General features: G+C 44.3%; 1 protein-coding gene across 3 annotated transcripts in view; it reads right to left on the bottom strand.

The window, feature by feature from the left end:
- The window catches only part of SLX4 (SLX4 structure-specific endonuclease subunit), a 590,413-nt gene that overhangs the window by 248,026 nt on the left and 324,139 nt on the right, over positions 1-18,248 (bottom strand). For all 3 annotated transcript variants that reach the window (XM_086941400.1, XM_086941399.1, XM_086941398.1), the window contains exon 10: positions 14,151-14,297. In XM_086941400.1, the coding sequence (XP_086797526.1) occupies positions 14,151-14,297 (147 nt within the window). The remainder of the gene's footprint in view (positions 1-14,150; positions 14,298-18,248) is intronic.

The following is an 18,248-nucleotide window of genomic DNA, read 5'->3' as shown; positions in this document are numbered from 1 at the left end:
TAACATCTAAGGAGTAAAGAGATTTTTCTGCTGGAGAGGATGGATTTAGAAAAAATGTGAGGAGGACACAGGTTCATTAAGGTTAAACTTTGGGATGAATTTAGGATTTGTTCTCAAGAAAAACGTAGTCCTGTAAAATGTAGCTAGGGTTCTCTTATAGTGAAAGCTTGGATTTCAATTATTCTCCTTGTGGAGGTAAGTGCGAGAAGCAATGCCACTTTCCAAGTGAGGAACTAAAGCTCAATTCTGTGAATTGGTTCAAACGGTGGTTTAATTAGTTGAGATAGGTTCACATTGAGATGCCATTCTGGCGGAGGAGGCCGAATTGGAGGAAAGGTCCTGAAATAATCCTTTCATGAATTGTTTGATTTGAGAGGAACAAAGGAAAAAAGCATCAGAAGCTTGTCTGTAACGGGAGATGGCTGCGAGGTGGACCCTCACTGATGCGTACACCAGTCCTGACTTTGCCAAAGAGAGTAGATAAGGTAAGACTTGTTCCAGAGAAGAGAGTGGATATTGTTCCGAAGGCACCAAGAACAAAAGTGCCTTCATTTTAATCTGTATGTTTAATTGGTGGACTCAGCTCTAGAACTGTACAACACATCCCTCCAGCCCTGGGGTATGTCTAAATCTTTGAATTCATTGAATTCAGGTGCCAAGCATGCAACCGAAAAAGCATGCAACCGAAGAGAAGCTGCATGCGGGTGCAGTATTAGTCCTTTGCTCATGGTCAGTTGAGTCGTTATGACTGGAAGGCGATAAGGCTTGGACTCCGAGAGTAGGAGTAGCTCCGTGAACCAATGCTGGCGGGGCCAACTTGGAGCAATGAGGATCAGCTGGCACAGTTCTCTTTTCATCTTCATTAGAACCCTGGAGATGAGAGGGCATGGGGGAAATGCGAAAGCAAAGATTCCTGACAATTCTATCGAAAACGCATTCCCCCATGACCCCCTCTTGGGTTCCCTGCTGGTGAAGAACCAGCATTTTTGGTTCTCTTGAAATGCAAAGAGGTCTAATTTGGGTGTTCCCCATTTCCCGAAGATGGCGTCAACTGATCGAATTCCAACTCGTGACATGTTTGTCCTATTCTGCTCAAGAGTCTGCTAGGTTGTTTCTCGCTCCTGGAAGATGTTCCGCCTTGATGATGATGCGGTGCAGTAACACTCATTACCAGATCTTTTGACCTTCCAAAGATAGAATTGGAGTCCTCGTTCCTCCCTGCTTGTTAACATAGTGCATGCATGTGGTATTGTCTATACGAATGAGGACGGAGGATGCTCTTATTCTGGGGAGAAATGACTGAAGAGCCAGGAAAATTGCTGTCGATTCCAGAAAGTTGATGTGCATCTTAGAGAGAGACACTCCTTTTGCGACTTTCTTGAAGGTGGGCCCTCAAGCCTTCCACTGAAGCATCTGTGGTCAGAACGAATTCTGGACGTGGAGATAGGAATGTCAGGCTTACAGAGCTATTGCTGGCAGACTGCCACCAAGAAAGTGCTTTTTTTCATTATCGGAGTGATCTGAATAATGTCCTCTAATGTACCGGTCACCTAAAGCCATTGCCTGTCCAACTGCTCCTGGAAAGGTCTCATCCTGAGATGTGCGTGAGGCACCATGAGGATAGCCGAGGACATCATGCTGAGAAAGGATTTTAGGAGATTGACAGAAGAAAACTCTCTTTTGCATAGACTGAGTCAGCCATAGTATGGTGTTTTGCCTTTCTGTGGTTACGAATGCCTTGTTTTGGAGGGTATACAATGTCGCTCTGAGAAATGTTATCCGTTGAGAAGGTGCGAGAATGGATTTTTGTTAATTGGCTGCAAGCCCTAGAGAGCGAAACAGTTGTAGGCAGATGGAAATGGCCTCCGAGGCCAGTTGAAGAGAAGAAGCATTTACTAGCCAATCGTCGAGAAACAGGAAAATCTGCAGGCCTCATAATCTTAGGTGTGCTGCCACGGGAGCAAGACATTTGGTAAATACCAGATGGGCTGAGCGGAGGCCGAAGGGAAGGACCTTGAACTGACAGTGAGTGCCTGCCACAGTAAAACAGAGAAACCTTCGATGTTTGGGATGTAAGGGAATATGGAAATATGCATCATGTAAATCGAGGCGGGCCAGAAAATCCAAATGGTTCAGAAGCTGTAATATCTCCTGGAGAGTTACCATGCGGAAGGATTTTTTCAGTAAGTATTTGTTGAGCTTTCTGAGGTTCAGACTGGGACGCCATTTTCCCGATTTTTTCTTCACAGGAAAAAAGCACATTTCCCTTTGAGGGCATTGTACTCTTTCTATGGCTCCTTTTTGTAGCATGACAAATGCCTCCTTTCTAAGTAACTGAAAATAGGATGGCAGAGATTTTTGTGGAGTTATTTTATCCAGGAACCATTTGTTTATAGTAATTTCTTGTCATTGACTTAAATAAGGTGAGATTTGAGTTCCTCTGGCTGGAATGATGGGGAGAGGACTCAGGCGCAGGAACATTGTCACCGTTTTGTAACAGTATCCCTGGACTGCACAGGTTGTTTACGTCTGTGGTTGAGCACGATATGTCTGTTGATGTTGGTAAGAAGGGCGAAATGAGTGATAGATCTGAAGTTGCTATTTCTGGTATGCCCCTACAAAATGAATAGGTTCCTCTATCACGGGCTCCATGAAAGGGGATCTTTTTGGATTGGAGGGTGCCAGAAGCTTTAGCAGTCTCATTGTCTGCCTTAATGGCCTGTAAGGCGTCATAAATGTACTTACCAAAAAGTGCATCCCCATTAAAAGGTATATCTAGGACCTTACTTTGCACCTCAGGGTGAAATGTTGTTGCTCTCAACACACCTGGACGTCTAAGGACGGCTGCACAAGCAAGTTGACAAAAGGCCAGAGAGGCCGCATCCATAGACGCATCAATAATCTCTGAGGCAGATCTTTCTCATCTAGTCTCATCTTCTGGAAGGAGGTCCACGTCTTCTGGAAGGAGGTCCACGTATGGAGCGATAGCGGACCACATTTGACGGTTGTACCACCCTAATATCGCTAGCACGTTGGCTGCATGCACAGTAGTGCCTGAGATGGTGGTAAACCTCTTGCCAATGTTATCAAGGTGCCTCCCTTCTTTATCAGGTGGAGCGGTAATGGGCGCTAAAAACGTCCTTGACCTCCATTGTGCTGCTTGAGTTATTACTGAGTCTGATCAATGTAGCAGGTGTTCTCATACCTTTCGCACCTTCCTCCCAAATATGCTCTATTATAGTGATTGCTCTCACAGTCTTCCGAGATTGGTCATTAAAATCGTAAAGAAAGCAGTCAGACTGCTTGACTTTCATTGGTAACAAAGCGAGAAACTGCTCTCTCCATCAATGAGTGGAAACTGCCATTGACCTCCGGCGGAGAATCCGCTATCTGAGGAGATGGGGAAGTAGGTGTTGAGATTGTGTAATCTTGCCACTCATTGCCACCTGGCTTTGTACCTTGCAGTTCACCTTCCTCTACATACCCATCATCAGAAGTATCATGCTGTTGCGGAGGTAGTACATTATCTGTTGCTGGCGACATCCTAGGCGAAGGCTCAGACATGCGTGGTGGATATACCAGAAGAGGCGGAGGTGCACTCGAAGAAGGAAAACGAGTACGATAATCCTGCAACATGCCTTGCAATTCTTGAACTAATGCCACAGGTAGGTGGACCATGGGTTCATGAACAGGTTCCGTGTATTGCATCTTTGCATGTGGAGTGTGACAGTCCTCCTGATAATGACCCTCAGAGTCATCTTCATCATCGTCCTGATACTTAACATGAAGCAGAGAGGAACTGTGAGCAGGGCCAAACATTTTGTCTTCATCAGATTCCTCTAAGAATGTTGAAGGAAGTAAAGGCGAAATCAATAAAGGATTCAGAAGAAAACGCCTCGTTGACAAGGTCGTCGGTGACTACATCGACGACGGATGGAGAGGTGCAAGTTGTAACAGCAACGGTCGTTTGAGGAACTGTGTCTTAAGCTTTGTCAGCTTAGTTGATGGCAGTGGTGTCTGTGTCGTCGACGAGGGCATAATTGGAACAGATGATGAAATTATCATCGCAGTCAATGCGGATACTGTCGTCGAAGAGGTTGTCGCTGCCAGACCAAATGCCAATGACTAGGAGGTAGATGTCGAGGAAGTCATCGTCGACTGAGTAGACCTTGTCGACAAGGAAGTCGTCGGCGTGAAGGTACCTTCGCCGCTACAGGCATCATCGGTGGAGTCACCATCGACAGCACATCAGAGACCTTCCTCGGTGAGGATTTTTTCGCCGATGTGATCGTCGACAGCAATTGAGGGGTAACATGCCACAGCAGTGATTTCTGCATCGATGGGGACCAAGGTGACGGTGCTGTCGACGACACAAGCTTTTTAGAGACCGTAATCTTCATTGATGGCTCTAAATAGGGTTTCTCACATTTTTAGGTCAGTTGGGCTTTCTCCTCAGCAGGAAATGGAATCTTTCCTTTTTGTGAGGGACCTGCTGCTTCATGACAGGATTATTTTGAAGCTTTTCTATTGCCCTCAAGAGATTCTTGTGACCTCGCTCTCCTTTTAGATTTGTCCAGAGAGGTATGTGAGGTAGAGTTTCCCTCATCATCAGAGACAACTTCAAATTTACTTTTAAGTCTCTGCAGCCAAATCAACAACATTCCCTCTCTATCTTTAATGGTTTTGGTTGAGAAAGTTCTACAAATCTTGCAGTCCTTTACCTTATGCTGGGGGTACAAACAATAAGGAAAATGCCACTTACCAGTATGCATCTGTTCATGGCATGTAGAGCTGCAGAGTTACACACTGTGCATAGATCGCCACCTAGTGTTGGGCCGGGATGTTTGCAGTTTGTTGTTGTCCTGAAAGGTTCTTTGGAAGTCACGAGATAGGCGACTCCTCCTTTGGACCACATTGCGCATGGGCATCGGCTCCATCCTCAGATTATTTTTCGCCATTAGGGAAATGATGGAGCTTTGCAAGAAAAGGAAGGTTGCCCATGTAATCAGTATCTAATTAAGATAATACTGGAACAGACAAGGGTAGCCGGGGAGGCGGGTGGGCATGTGTAACTCTGCAGCTCTACATGCCAAGAACAGATGCATACTGGTAAGTAGCATTTTCCATGCGAGGCACATGAGCTGCAGATTACACACTGTGCATAGATTGTATAGCAGCACCCACTCTTAGCGGCGACCACCCCTATCTGTCGCAATAGTTTGAAATAATGTTTTGAGAATAGCCTGGCCCACATTAGCTTGTTGTTTGGCTTGCACATCTACACAATAGTGTTTTGTGTGTGGTGTAGACCATGTAGCTGCCTGCAGAAGTCATCCAGGGGAATATTGAGCTTCTATTTTTCTTGTAGAATGGGCTTTAGGAGGAACAGATAATGTACGTTTAGCTTTGTGGTAACAAATCTGTATGCATTTGACAATCCATCTAGCTATCCCAGATTTTGAAATGGGATTACCCTTGTGTGCTGGTGAGAAAGACACAAAAAGTTGTTTTGTATTCCGAAAGGGTTGTGTTCTCTCGATGTAGTATAGCAATGATCTTTTGACATCTAGGGTATGAAGAGCTCTTTCTGCTACTGTCTGTGGCCGCGAGAAGAAAACGGGCAGTTCCACAGATTGATTGAGGTGGAAGGGAGAAATGACTTTGGGCAGGAATTTTGGATTAGTACGTAGAACACCTTTATTATGATGCATTTGCAAAAAGGGTTCTAGAATGGTTAATGCTTATAGTTCACTAACTCTTCTCAGAGAAGTAATAGCTACTAGGAAAGCAACTTTCCATGTTAAAAATTGTAGTTCACATTTATGTAATGGTTCGAAGGGAGGTCTCATTAGCTGTGTGAGAACAATGTTTAAATTCCACACAGGTGAAGGTGGCACTCTGGGAGGAATTATGCCATTAAAGGAGTTAATGATTTAGAAAAGGGGGTGGTCATTGCACCATAGGATTCAAGCAAACTGGGCCGAAGACGGCTGTAATGCCAGAAACCGGTCCCCGGGAGCTTGTTTCCTTCCCAGTGTAAGAATTGGCTTTTGTAGTTTGGTTTGTCCTGTTCCCATCATGCACTGGGACAGGAACAGACTAATTTGCATACAGCCAGGTTCTGAAACTGGGATGGTGCAGTGAGCTAAAAAACGGTGTTGGATCTAGCCCTGATCTTTTGACTGGGTGATAGCTTTCTTCTTAATTCAGAGACTCTGTCCCTCACCACCCCTTGTTGTAAATATTAAAGGAGTTAATGGCATGCACTCTGAATAGAGATAGATGATGTCTATTTTGCAGATATGCCGCTATTGAGGCAAGATGCAGTCGAATAGACGTGTATACTAAGTTATATCTTTAGACGTGCAGTAAGTATCCTATGATGTGTTTAATAGACACGTCTAAGGGATTAATATTATTGTTGTGACAATATATTACAAAGCGTTTCCACTTGGCTGCATAGCAAGCTCTAGTGGTTGGGCGTCTAGCTTCTTTTATAACATTCATGCAGTCTGGAGGAAGGTTTAGATATCCAAATTCGAAGATCTAATGAGCCAAATCGCTAGGTTGAGCTGAGCTGGGTCCGGGTGCCTGATCTCTCCATGGTTCTGTGTTAAAAGATGTGGAGATAGGTATAATTTTTGGTGCAGTACCACAGACAGTTGTAGCAGTGTTGTGTATCACGGCTGTCTGGCCCACATTGGAGCAACTAGAATGAGGGTTAGAGAATGCTGCTGTAGTTTGCGTACTACTAGTGGCATGAGTGGTAGAGGTGGAAAAACGTATGCAAATCTGTTTGACCAGTTAATCCATATGGCATTGCCTTTGGACAGTGGGTGCGGATATCTGGTGGCGAAGTTTGGGCATTTGGCGTTTTCGTGAGTGGCAAAGAGGTCTATATGAGGTTGTCCCCACATCTGAAAGAATGGTTGAAGAACTTGGGTATGAAGTTCCCACTCGTGGGTCTGTTGTGTCTGACGACTTAACAGATCTGCTATGGTGTTTTGTACTCCTGGAACATGTTGGGCTAGAAGGAATATGTTTTGAGGTATAGCCCACCACCATATGTCCTGAGCTAGTCGAGAAGGTTGCAGGGAGTGTGTTCCGCCCTGCTTGTGAATGTAGTACATTGCTGTCATGTTGTCGGTGCGGACTAACACAGCTTTGTTTGATACTTGTTTTTGGAAAGCTTTTAGTGCTAGGAATATAGCTAGTAACTCCAGGTGATTGATATGGAATAACTTTTGTTGCGGTGTCCACCTGCCTTGCATGGTGTGTTGCAGTAGGTGGGCTCCCCAGCCGGAGAGCGATGCGTCCACCGTCAAGACTATTTGGGGAACTGGCTCTAGGAACGGTCGCCCTTTGAAAAGGATGTTGGTGTTCCACCACTGCAGAGAGCGAGGAGTCCGATCGTCTACCAACACTAGGTCTGTTAATTGACCTTGAGCCTAGTTCCATTGACGTGATAGGCACTCTTGTAGAGGATGCATTTGAAGTCTGGCATGGGGCACTATGAAAATGCAAGAGGCCATCATCCCTATGAGTTGCATGAACACTCGTGCTAGAAGGGAGTGGTGTGGCTGAAACTTTGAGAAGAGTTTGCATGCTGGCTATCCTTGCTGGAGAGGGATAAGCTAGCGCTGTTGAGGTGTTAATTGTAGCACAGAGGTACTGTTGTACTTTGGATGGTTGCAGATGAGACTTGGTGTGGTTTATTGAGAACCCCAAGTTGTGGAGCAGTTGGATCGTGTCGTAAGTGTGTTCCACACACTGGTTGTATGAGCTGGCTTTTATGAGCCAGTTGTCGAGGTACGGGAAGACATGGATGTGCTGTCTTCGTAAAAGTACTGCAACTACTGCTAGGCACTTGGTGAATACCCTTGGTGCTGTAGTGACTCTGAATGGGAGTACTTTGAATTGATAGTGCTGCCCGTCTATTACAAATCTGAGATACTTCCTGTGAGCCTTGTGAATGGGAATGTGGAAGTATGCGTCCTTGAGATCTAGAGTAGCAAGGAAGTTGTTTTGTAACAGGAGAGGAAGGACTTGTTGGAGTGTGACCATGTGAAAATGGTCTAACTGTATGTATATGTTTAGCGGTCTGAGGTCCAGAATAGGCCTCAGAGAGCTGTCCCTCTTTGGAATAAGAAAATATAGGGAGTAAACCCCTTTGTTTTGTTGGCGCAGAGTAACTGGTTCTAATGCACTTTTTTGTAGCAGAGATATTACTTCTTGCTTTAAGAGTGATAGACGTTCTTGTGACATTGGATGCTGTTTGGGTGGTATGTTTGGGGGGGCGGGGTAGATGTTAGTTCTAGACAGTAACCTGACTCAATACGTTGTCGCACCCACCTTTCTGATGTGAAGTTGATCCAGGCAGGAAGGAATTGTTGCAGTCTTCCCCCCACAGGGGTGGAATGTTAAGGGGGGAGGGGGGGAAACATTGGGTAGGGGTGGAGGCAGAGCGGGAGTTGTTGGTTTTGCCTCTGCCTTTGTTGTTGTTACTCCTGTAACCCCCTCTCTGGTAGCCCTTAGTGTATGTGGATTGGCTAGGGGTTTTGTAGGAAGTAGAGGGGCTTTCGGAGGAGTAGCCTCTTGTGTTGCCTCTGTATGATGAGCGACAAAAAGAAAGTCTGGGAGCTTGCAACTGCAAGGTTCCCATAGATTTTGCTGTGTCGGTGTCTTTTTTCATTTTTTCGAAAGACACATCAACATTAGGGCCAAATAAATGTGTCTCATCAAATGGCTGATTGAGGGTGGAATTTTGTACCTCAGGTTTAAAACCTGAAATACGTAGCCAGGCATGTCTCCGCAAAAGGGTACTAGTATTGATTGCCCTTGAGGCAGTATCTGCAGCATCGAGGGCACAACGAATGGAAGTATTAGTAATAATTTTACCTTCCTGTATGAGTTCATTGGCCCTGTTTTTATATTTGTCTGGTAGATGCTGCATTATGGACTCCTGTTAATCGTAATGTGCCCTGTTATATCTTGCCAACAACGCTTGGGTATTGGCAATGCGCCAAATGTTAGCTGCCTGTGACGCTGTTCGTTTACCGGAGTCGTCAAGGAGCTTAGATTCTTTATCTGGTGGTGAGTCCTCACCTGATGTTTGTGAATTAGCACGTTTACATGCATCAGACACTACTAAAGAATCTAGTGGTGCTGGACCTTTAATGTAAACTGGGTGTGTAGGGGCAGCTTTATATTTTTTCTCAACGCGAGGGTTGAGGACCCGAGCACTGACAGGGTCTTTAAAGACCTCTGTTGCATGCTTGATGACACCTTTAAGCATTGGCAAAATGGCAGTAGACATTTGTACGTTATCAAAAGTGTCTAATATCAAATCTTCCTCCACAGTCTCAGTGTGCAAGTCAACCCCATGGTTCTGGGCAGCTCTTTGGACTAGTTGGTTAAAACCTATGGTGTCCTCTGGTGGGGAAGATCTGGAAGGATATACGTCGTCTTGTGGGACGTAAGGTACATCAGGGGTGTTATAATCATCCCACGGATTAGGTGACTGAGGGGGACTATTGGCCCCTGCTGGGTCATATGCTCCCCCCCCCACCTGTGTCATCAGAGTCTGTATCCACATCATCATCTGGATTAGTGGATGGTGTAGGTGAATGATGTGGTGGAGGAGGAACAGCATGGGGAGGTGGTGGAGAAGGGACCCTTAATGGAGAGGTTGCAATGTCTCTCTTCTTTGGAGGAGGAGGTGCCGGCGCTTCTAGTGGTCTCTTCTTGGAGCTAGTTGGCCAATCTTAGGATCCTTTACAAGAGTTTTTTATTAGGATCTGGTGTAAAATGTTCTTCTGTGTAGGGCAGATCCTTCGGCGTCGAAGTTCTCGGTTCCGGAGGTTTTTTCAGCACCGAGTCGGTAGCTGGTCTAGGGTCTTTTGGTTTAGTGTGACCTTTTGAAATGTCTTTTCCCGGAACATGTTTTTTCGGTTCCGTCAGTTTCTTTGGCTCCGAAGAGTGTGAATCGTGGCCTTTAGGCGGGTTTTTACTCAGTCCGAGTGCGGTTTCGGCATCGATGAGCCGCTGCCATTCTTCGGCGCCGTATGCTTAGGTGTCGGAGCAGCGGTCGGCTTGGTTGAGGATGATGGCTTCTTCTGCAGTATCGGTATGGGATCGGCACCGGGAATAGGCTGACCCAAGCCCGAGCTGCCTGAAGGCTTAGTAGGCTTCTTTGCCGGGCCCGAAGGCGGGGCATGGGAAGCAGTCTCTCTGTGTGCACCCGGGCTCGAAGGTGAGGGTGTGACCGAAGCCTTTTTTGAGGGTGTCAAGGAAGGGTTGGGGTCGACGGTCTTACTTACGACCCGTTGAGCTGGATTAATGTCCTCCACGTCTGAGTCTTCGGCATCGGAGAAGCTGGCATATTCTTCGGCGTGCTTGTGTTCTGGCACGTCGGCCTCGCCAAAGATGTCGTCGGGGATCAAAGCTGACGAGCGAGCCATTGTTCTTCGAGCTCGTCGGTCCCGATTCGTCTTCTTGGAGCGGAAAGAGGCACAAGCGGAACAGTCTTTGGCCTCGTGCTCCGGTGAGAGGCAAAGGTTGCACACCTCATGTAGATCGGTGTGGGGAAACTTCGACCCACATTGGCGTCCTTTCCATGAGCCAGAAGATGAGGCGTAGGTAGGCCCGAAGGCCTTCGTCGGCAACCTGAATCGAAGACTTCGAAGAGGTTAAGAATCGCGTTGATGTGGAGCGCGATCAAAACAATACCATCGAACTGGGTGAGGATTGCGCACCGAAGGAAATTCGGTTCCAAACAGGAGCACAGGAAACACATCCGAGCCCGATGGCGGAAAAAAACAATCTGAGGATGGAGTCGATGCCAATGTGCAATGTGGTCCAAAGGAGGAGTCACCTATCTTGTGACTTCGAAAGAACTTTTCAGGACAACAACAAACTGCAAACATCCGGGCCCAACACTAGGTGGCGATCTATGCACAGTGTGTAATATGCAGCTCATATGCCTCGAACATACAGTTTTTATGGGGATCTTCAGCATGAAGCCTCTTCTTTCCGCAAGTTTCAGACGACCTGAAGAGACCTTTCCCTGAAGAATCTGACATTTTATAGAAGATATCTGGTATCTGGTAGTTTTAGGGGAAAAAACTGAGCAGAGCTCTGGGAGACTCCCTGTCACACGACATGCAGTAGAAAATCTGAGGAACGCAGCCTATCCCTTCTCCCCTGAGAGATTTTCCTTATTTTCTCAAAGTATATAGTTTCACACTTGTACTTGAACATCTGAGGAACTCAGTCTTTCTTGGGAGTGTTCTACAGGGTACTGTCACCTGATAGGTTATTATTAAATTTTGGTTCTTTTTTTACAAAAGAAACTAGATAGGCTATTGCAGTGACTGTTCAGTGCATGATAGCATATGAAAGCATTATCTACTGCTTTTTATAAGGATACTGTGGGACTCCCACTACGATGACTGGAATGATTCAACTATGTGAATCTATGAAAGATCCAATACTGGAGAATATCCATTCTGAACAATATCCAAGACCCATTCGTCTGTTGTTATGAGGCGCCACTCTTCCAAATACTTGGTAATACTCTCCCCCCCGGAGTGGGAAACAAAGATGGAAGCTCATTGCTTTGCCGAAGGTTTTCCACCCCATTGCTGCTATGTTCCCCTACATATTATTGCTTTCAAAGGTGACAGGGCTGTTTTGGCTGGTGGTGGTGGTGTTGATGGAGAACAATGAACCCTCTGAGGAAAATATTGCCTATCGGAGGGTCTGTACGTCCTAGGATATTTTCTCTGTTTTTCTAGGCCAACAGCCTTCAAGGTGTCTATCTCAGTTTTCACTCAGGACATCTCATCGTCTACATAAGACCCCGACAGTGTGTTCCCTGAAAACAGCAAATTCAGAAAATGTTGCAGCGCTTCTGATTTGAGACCAGTGAGTCTGAGCCAAGATGATCTAGATTCACAGATCCAATGACATTATCCATGAGCAGCTAGATCAGACGTTTCAGCTGCTGCACCTATGATCTGATTTGCCACTGGGCAACCTTCATTCAAGATCTCTTGGAAATCTTGTATTTCTTCTATGGGGAGTTTCTCTGTAAATCTATGTTATGAATCCTATAGAGATCTGTCACTTCTACCGAACAAGGAATAGCACTGGTAGCCTTCATTGTCGATGCTGATGGTCCACACATCTTTTTTCCAATAGCCTCAATATGCTTACTTTCTCTAACCTGTGGTACGGAAGATGAAGGAGCAACAATGTGTGACTTCTTTGCTGCAACTACAATTACAGAATGCAGAGGAAGGTCTGCTCTAAGGAAGAGCGAATTTTGGTCAGGTGGCTTACATTTTTAAGACGTCGAGATGGAGCAGGCTTCACTGATGAAGATGTAAGGAATAACTGCATTGCAGGTTCTAACAAGCCGGAACCTAGAGGGATTAAAGGCCATGCTGTCGTTCTTACTAATCCTTGAGTTAAAAGGGTTGAATAAATATATAGTAAACAATGCTTCATGAACATATGTCCTCACAATATAATGCAACCAGCCTTAGTGATCAAAAGTCTGCTCTAGGGGTGGCTTACATATATTAGATGCAAGGATTTTGGGATGCCACACAGGAGTGTGTCATGTCATGTTTTCACTCATGGTTTGTACCATGTCATGCAGCCTGTAATGGCAGTCTGTGTGGAATTTGTGTGTGGGTACCTGACAGTGGCATAAGATATGCTGCAGCCCTTGGGGCCCCCTTTAGCACTCATGCCATTTGTACCTGGGGTACTATTTACTAGGGACTTACAGGGGTGTGAAAGTCCTTAGCCAACTGTAGCACAGTTAGACAACATCTTGTTTTGGGGAAGGAGCACTGGCACTGAGGTCTGGTTAGCAGGCCTCAGTGCACTGTCAGAGTCGAAAATCAACATCTAGTAGCAAAAAAGGGGTCATAAAGTGGCGAGATAACTGCAACAAAATTCCAGTTTCCTAGACGGGTATACTTGAAATCTTAGAAAGTGAAGTGTGTCCGTTGCATGGGTAGTCTGAAATATGCATCGAAAACATTTATGGTGATTAGATAGCCCTCTTCATGACTAATAATAAGAATTTCCTGAAGGCTAACCATTTCAAAGCTTGGTTTTCTTAGAGGTTTATTGATAAATTCCAAGGTCTGCACCTTCTGCACAATGTCTAAGACCCATTTTTGGACAATATTTCCTGCCATGCTGTTTGAAATTTTTTCATTTAACGTCTCACAAAGTAGATGAAAGATCAGATATCTTTGTGAAATCCTGGTCTCTTCTATTTAGGCTGTTGCCGGTTCATATTCTTTGATAAGTTCATCTTTGTCCTCTTTTATTTTTGATATATAGTTATACTGATATGTGCTTAAACTTGTGATGCTGATTTGTAAGCATTACAATTACTGACACATTGATACCATCCTTTGCATTGATACGGTCTTCTGTAACTGTAATAGCGGTCTCTTTTGAAGATAACCTGAGGAAAGAGCAATACAAGTATCTGTCTTTACATCCACTTGCACGCTAAAAATGTTGTTTCAATTAAATAGCACATCCGCTACCTTTGCTTGCAATTCTTGTTTGAAAGCAGTGAAGTAGTGCTTTCTTGCCATCAATATCTGCACATTGCAGCCAAATTTCCAATCTGTTGAAAGGCTTGGAAGCTTTTGTAAAAATGGGGATATATTGTCCCATAGTTGCATTTTCAGAACCTACCTGCAGGACATGCATTACAAAGCAGATGCAACAAAGGTGAAGGAATAATAGTGCAGCACTTTGTGTTTGTGTGTAACAATTTCCTGCTGGATTCAAAAACTATATTATTTGATCGAAATATAGAGTTATGATCATTAAGCTCTCACATACAAATGTATGTAATTTGCTAACAAACAAATTCATAATTTTTTCACAAACTCAAGTGCAATTCTTTTAGAGTGAATCTGGACACATTTTGTCAAATGTAAGGAACACACATGGATTATCATCCATTTAAAAGTACAGGGGAACATTCAAGAATTAGAAGAAATACAAGAAATGTGTCAGTTTAGGCAAGTTAAAAAAAAGTGGTCCAAATCTGAAAATTCCAAAATGAAAAAAGACCTACTACAAAAAGTACAGTCCCTCACAACAAACCTTACCAGCTCAACGAGAAGTGGGCAGCGAGCATACAGCACAAAAAGATGTGCATACAGGACAGTGCCACAGTCCATCTGAAACTGCACATCGCTCAGATGTGGGTTGTTCACCATTCCACCAAAATCAGTTGCAAGGGTGCCAAGTGGCTGCTACAGAAAAGACAAAGCAACTATTCAGAATGTTTATAAAACATGGTGGAAAAAAGTCAGCAACAAATTACAGGGGATAACTTCACAAGCGTGAAGTTTTTGATTAGAAAGGTGCATTACAGATTCACCTGTCCACTTTTTAAAAAAAAATAATTGGAACATCTATGCATTATTTCAATATAAAAACACTAACAATAACGATCGAAACACAACGGTTCAGCCAGGAAATTCAATCATACAAGATAAAAATTAAGAGTAGAAAATGGAGAATACCATACAGTATCCTTGAGTTACCCTTTTGAAGTGAGGTGCAAACAAGTATGAAGCTTCCTTCTTTACAGTACAAGTGACTCACCATAGAGATCTCTGAAACTGTAGTCGTGGAAATGTCTGCTATCCAAGGACGCGGTCCAGAGCATTTACACTTTCAACTTAGGATGCTTGAGCAATCATTCAAAATTCACCTCACGTCGAAGCCCTGTGCCAGCTCCTCTTCCTATTAGACCGCTATTATTATCTACTGCTGAAATGGCTAACAATTTGTGTAGACAGAAAGATGCTTTCGGATTAGAAGTGCGCAGTCCACATCACAAAGGTTTTGTACTTCAACGTTCCATGAGCCCTGTTCTGGGAACTTGTAGGAGTATTCTAAAGAACAAAATACTTGGGGAAAAAGGGGAAGTCATGTTGAAGTAGAAACCACCAGCTTTTGAGAATTTAGCCAATGTCTTGTTTTAAGAAGCTATGGCCAAACTGAACATCGGAGTCAATATAAAATGCTGTGCGAATAGAGTCCATGCAGGGTAGCCCATATGGATGCCTTACAGATCACTTCAAGAGGAACGTGAAACTGAAAAGCCACTTGTGTTGCCTTGACCCCTACTGTCTGAACAGGATTTCTTCAAGGAGCAGAAGTAAATTTCTTAGCAGGATGAAAGAGATGATCCAGACGAAGTTGAAGATTTTCAACAATGTCTTCAACCAAAGAAACAAAAGCTATTTGTAAATACAAAATATCCTGTGCACACCGACTAGACTCTAGGAGCCTTTCTAACTGCCAAACTATACCAACCAAACACATTAACAACAGGCAAACATGACTTGAGTTGATGGCAATTCCAGAAAGGGAACAGATTCACAGACTATAAATTGTACTATGGGACCCTATAAAGTTTAGAAGTTTGCTGCACAAATGGTGATAACATAACTAACTTCTGATTTATAAAGAGTTCTCTCAGCACAATTTAAGTAATACATCTTTGCTCATGTGGAAATCTTGTTAAGATTTAAATCGAAAAAAGGATTGGTTCTAAAAATGTTACCCTCATGAAACAATATGTAGAAGCCAAAATAATTCTGTGAAGTTGAGGTCTATGGGGAGAGAAGTCCTTCAGTGTCCTTTGACAACTTAATTTTATAATACGATCATCTTTCTGTCAAAGCTCCTATAGGCCTTAATCACAGTCAATTATGACCTGCAAGATTTCATCAAATACCAGATCACAGAACATTAAATAAATTGCTTGCCAGGCTCCAAGAATGCCACATTGTAAGAGGTGTTGGAGGCCCCCTTGCCCATGAACCCCAAATTAGTCCTCCTAGGTATGACCAACAATGTAGATCTGGCGCGTCCACTACTGATCTTCCTGGCCTTGGCCTTGGTAGTGGCTAAGAGAGATGTTGCGAAATACTGGGGGGCGGACAGGACACCGCAGATTGAGGAATGGAGAAGGGGTATGGACCTTTACATAACGACAGAAAGTGTCACATATAAGGCAAGAGGCTGCCCCAAGAAATTTGGAAGAGTTTGGAATAAATGGAGAAAATATCATGGCCTTGATGGGGGATTGTGAGTGGGAAAGCAGGGATAGAGCGCTCTCGGGGTGTAGATGGCTCAGAGGGAATTCCGACACAGAGATACTGAAAATGTTGGGGATAGACTCATTGAGCCAGAATGAAGAACAGACTGGAGTATTATTTTTTGCAATATGGCGGAGAGGGTGGAGGGCTGGAGGGCAGTGGATGTTGATTGATAAAGACGTAAATGTAATGTTGTTACTGGGGAAAAATGCAAATAAAAATATATTTTTTTAAAAAAGAATGCCACATTGTAGCAGAGTTTACTGCCATGATCTACGGCCAAAAGCCTGCGGCAGCCATGCATACTATCGAGTGAGATTACGGAAGGGAGGTGGCATTGCCACTGGGGCTCTGCCCAGGTCAAACTACTTCCAACAGACTGGTAATACCCAAAGCAGCCTGTTCCCAGGGTGAACAACATAGCCGAGTTGACAGTCAGCCTGGAAGTGTGGGCAGTCTGCTTCCCTGAGCAAAGCAGAGGAAGGAGTGGAGTGCTGTAGGGATGCGGGAGTACTGCTCAGGTGAAACCGACACTACAGAAGTGCTGCTGGAGTTGGCTCCAGTGTGAGACCAAGGTGAAAGATGAGGTGCATCTGGAAGGGAGTAGCAGTGGTGGTATTCAGACAGATATCAGGCCAGACTTCTGCTACATAAAGAGAATATATTAGTCTAGCCCCCACAGAGGGCCCTTCTCTGCAGCGAGGTGCCGCCTATGAACTGACAAGACCCAAACAGGCTGAAAGAAGTTTGGAATTGCTTATGTTCCCTTCTGGAAGGGGTGACGCCTGGCGGGTCAAGATGTACTGGTTCCATGAGCAGCAGGATCAGTCAAATTTGCATAAAGCTGGCCTTTGTCCAGAGGGGTACGGTGGGCAAAAAACTATGAACTAGAATACAAGCCCAAGTGATCGCCAGTCGCTGAAATGAATTAAATCATTCCATCATCACTTTGGAGCATATGACACCATAAGTGAACATGTAGGCCCACCATACTGACTATCCCACACAGGCCAAAACCACCCTGGGCTTGCTTGTGTTCCCTTCTGGAGGAAGCCACGAGCCAGTCCAGGATGGACTGTTCCAATAAGGAGTAGGGTCAGTACTGATCTGCATAGGGCGGGCCTCAGTCTAGAGTGGTATGGTAGGTGATAATAATTAACTGCAATGCAGACCCCATAGATCACCAGTGGTTGAAGTGAATTCAAGAACTCCATTTATCACTTTGTTTTTGGTTACACCCAAAAGATAAAAAGAAGCTGAAGTAGAGAAATAAAAAGGACTTTTATACTTCCGAGGATGTTGTCCTTGAGAAAATTTCGACTTAGGAGCTGAAGCTTCCAAGAGAGAGAAATTAATTTACTAAGTGAGAACCTGTTATGTCCATCCGTTGGAGATCTGCATTGCGCCTCACATCAAACAGAAACTAAAAACATTGAAGCTGAAGTCGGCCACAGAAAATGTTAAGAACTAAACCGCAAGAAATGAGCATAGGATGAAATTTTGAAAGGCCCATGCCAGCAGCTGAAAACACAATACAAAGACATGGACACAGTGAGGCATAGTGAGCTGAGTCAGAGACTTGTGCACATTAAGAATTGTGCTGGAGTCTAATGCTTATCTAGAATCTAATGTTGAGTCTCTAGACAATTAAGCTAAAGTGGCATCAATTTGGTTCTTGTATTACCTCATACCAGAGATGTGGGTAATTGGCATTGTAGGTGTTGTGTGCTGTAGTACCAGAGAGGAATACTTGTACTTCCTTATCGGCTCTACAGGAGAAAATTTGGGTCACTGGACAATTCTTGTTAAACAAGAGGATTTCAAGCAATATAAGTTGGCTACTTGACTTCAGGGTTCATGAGGATGACTGATCTAAGATACCCATTTTTCTAGACCCAAGCTTAATCACAGTAAGACTAAGACAAGTTTTTCAGGTCATTTAAAAAAAAGTTTATAATACTTGGATTTACTGCACCACTTTGGGTTCCCAGTGCATTTATAAATCCAAGGTGAAAAATCACTCATGTTTGTTCAACATAACCCTAACAAGGACTATCTGCTGTTCACAAAAAGGCATAGTCAACAGTCTGA

This window comes from Lissotriton vulgaris, chromosome 10 (assembly GCF_964263255.1).
Source record: "Lissotriton vulgaris chromosome 10, aLisVul1.2, whole genome shotgun sequence".
In the NCBI taxonomy this organism is placed as follows: Eukaryota; Metazoa; Chordata; class Amphibia; order Caudata; family Salamandridae; genus Lissotriton; species Lissotriton vulgaris.
The sequence above is the reverse complement of the archived record's forward strand: the minus strand, read 5'-3'. Positions and strand labels throughout refer to the sequence as shown.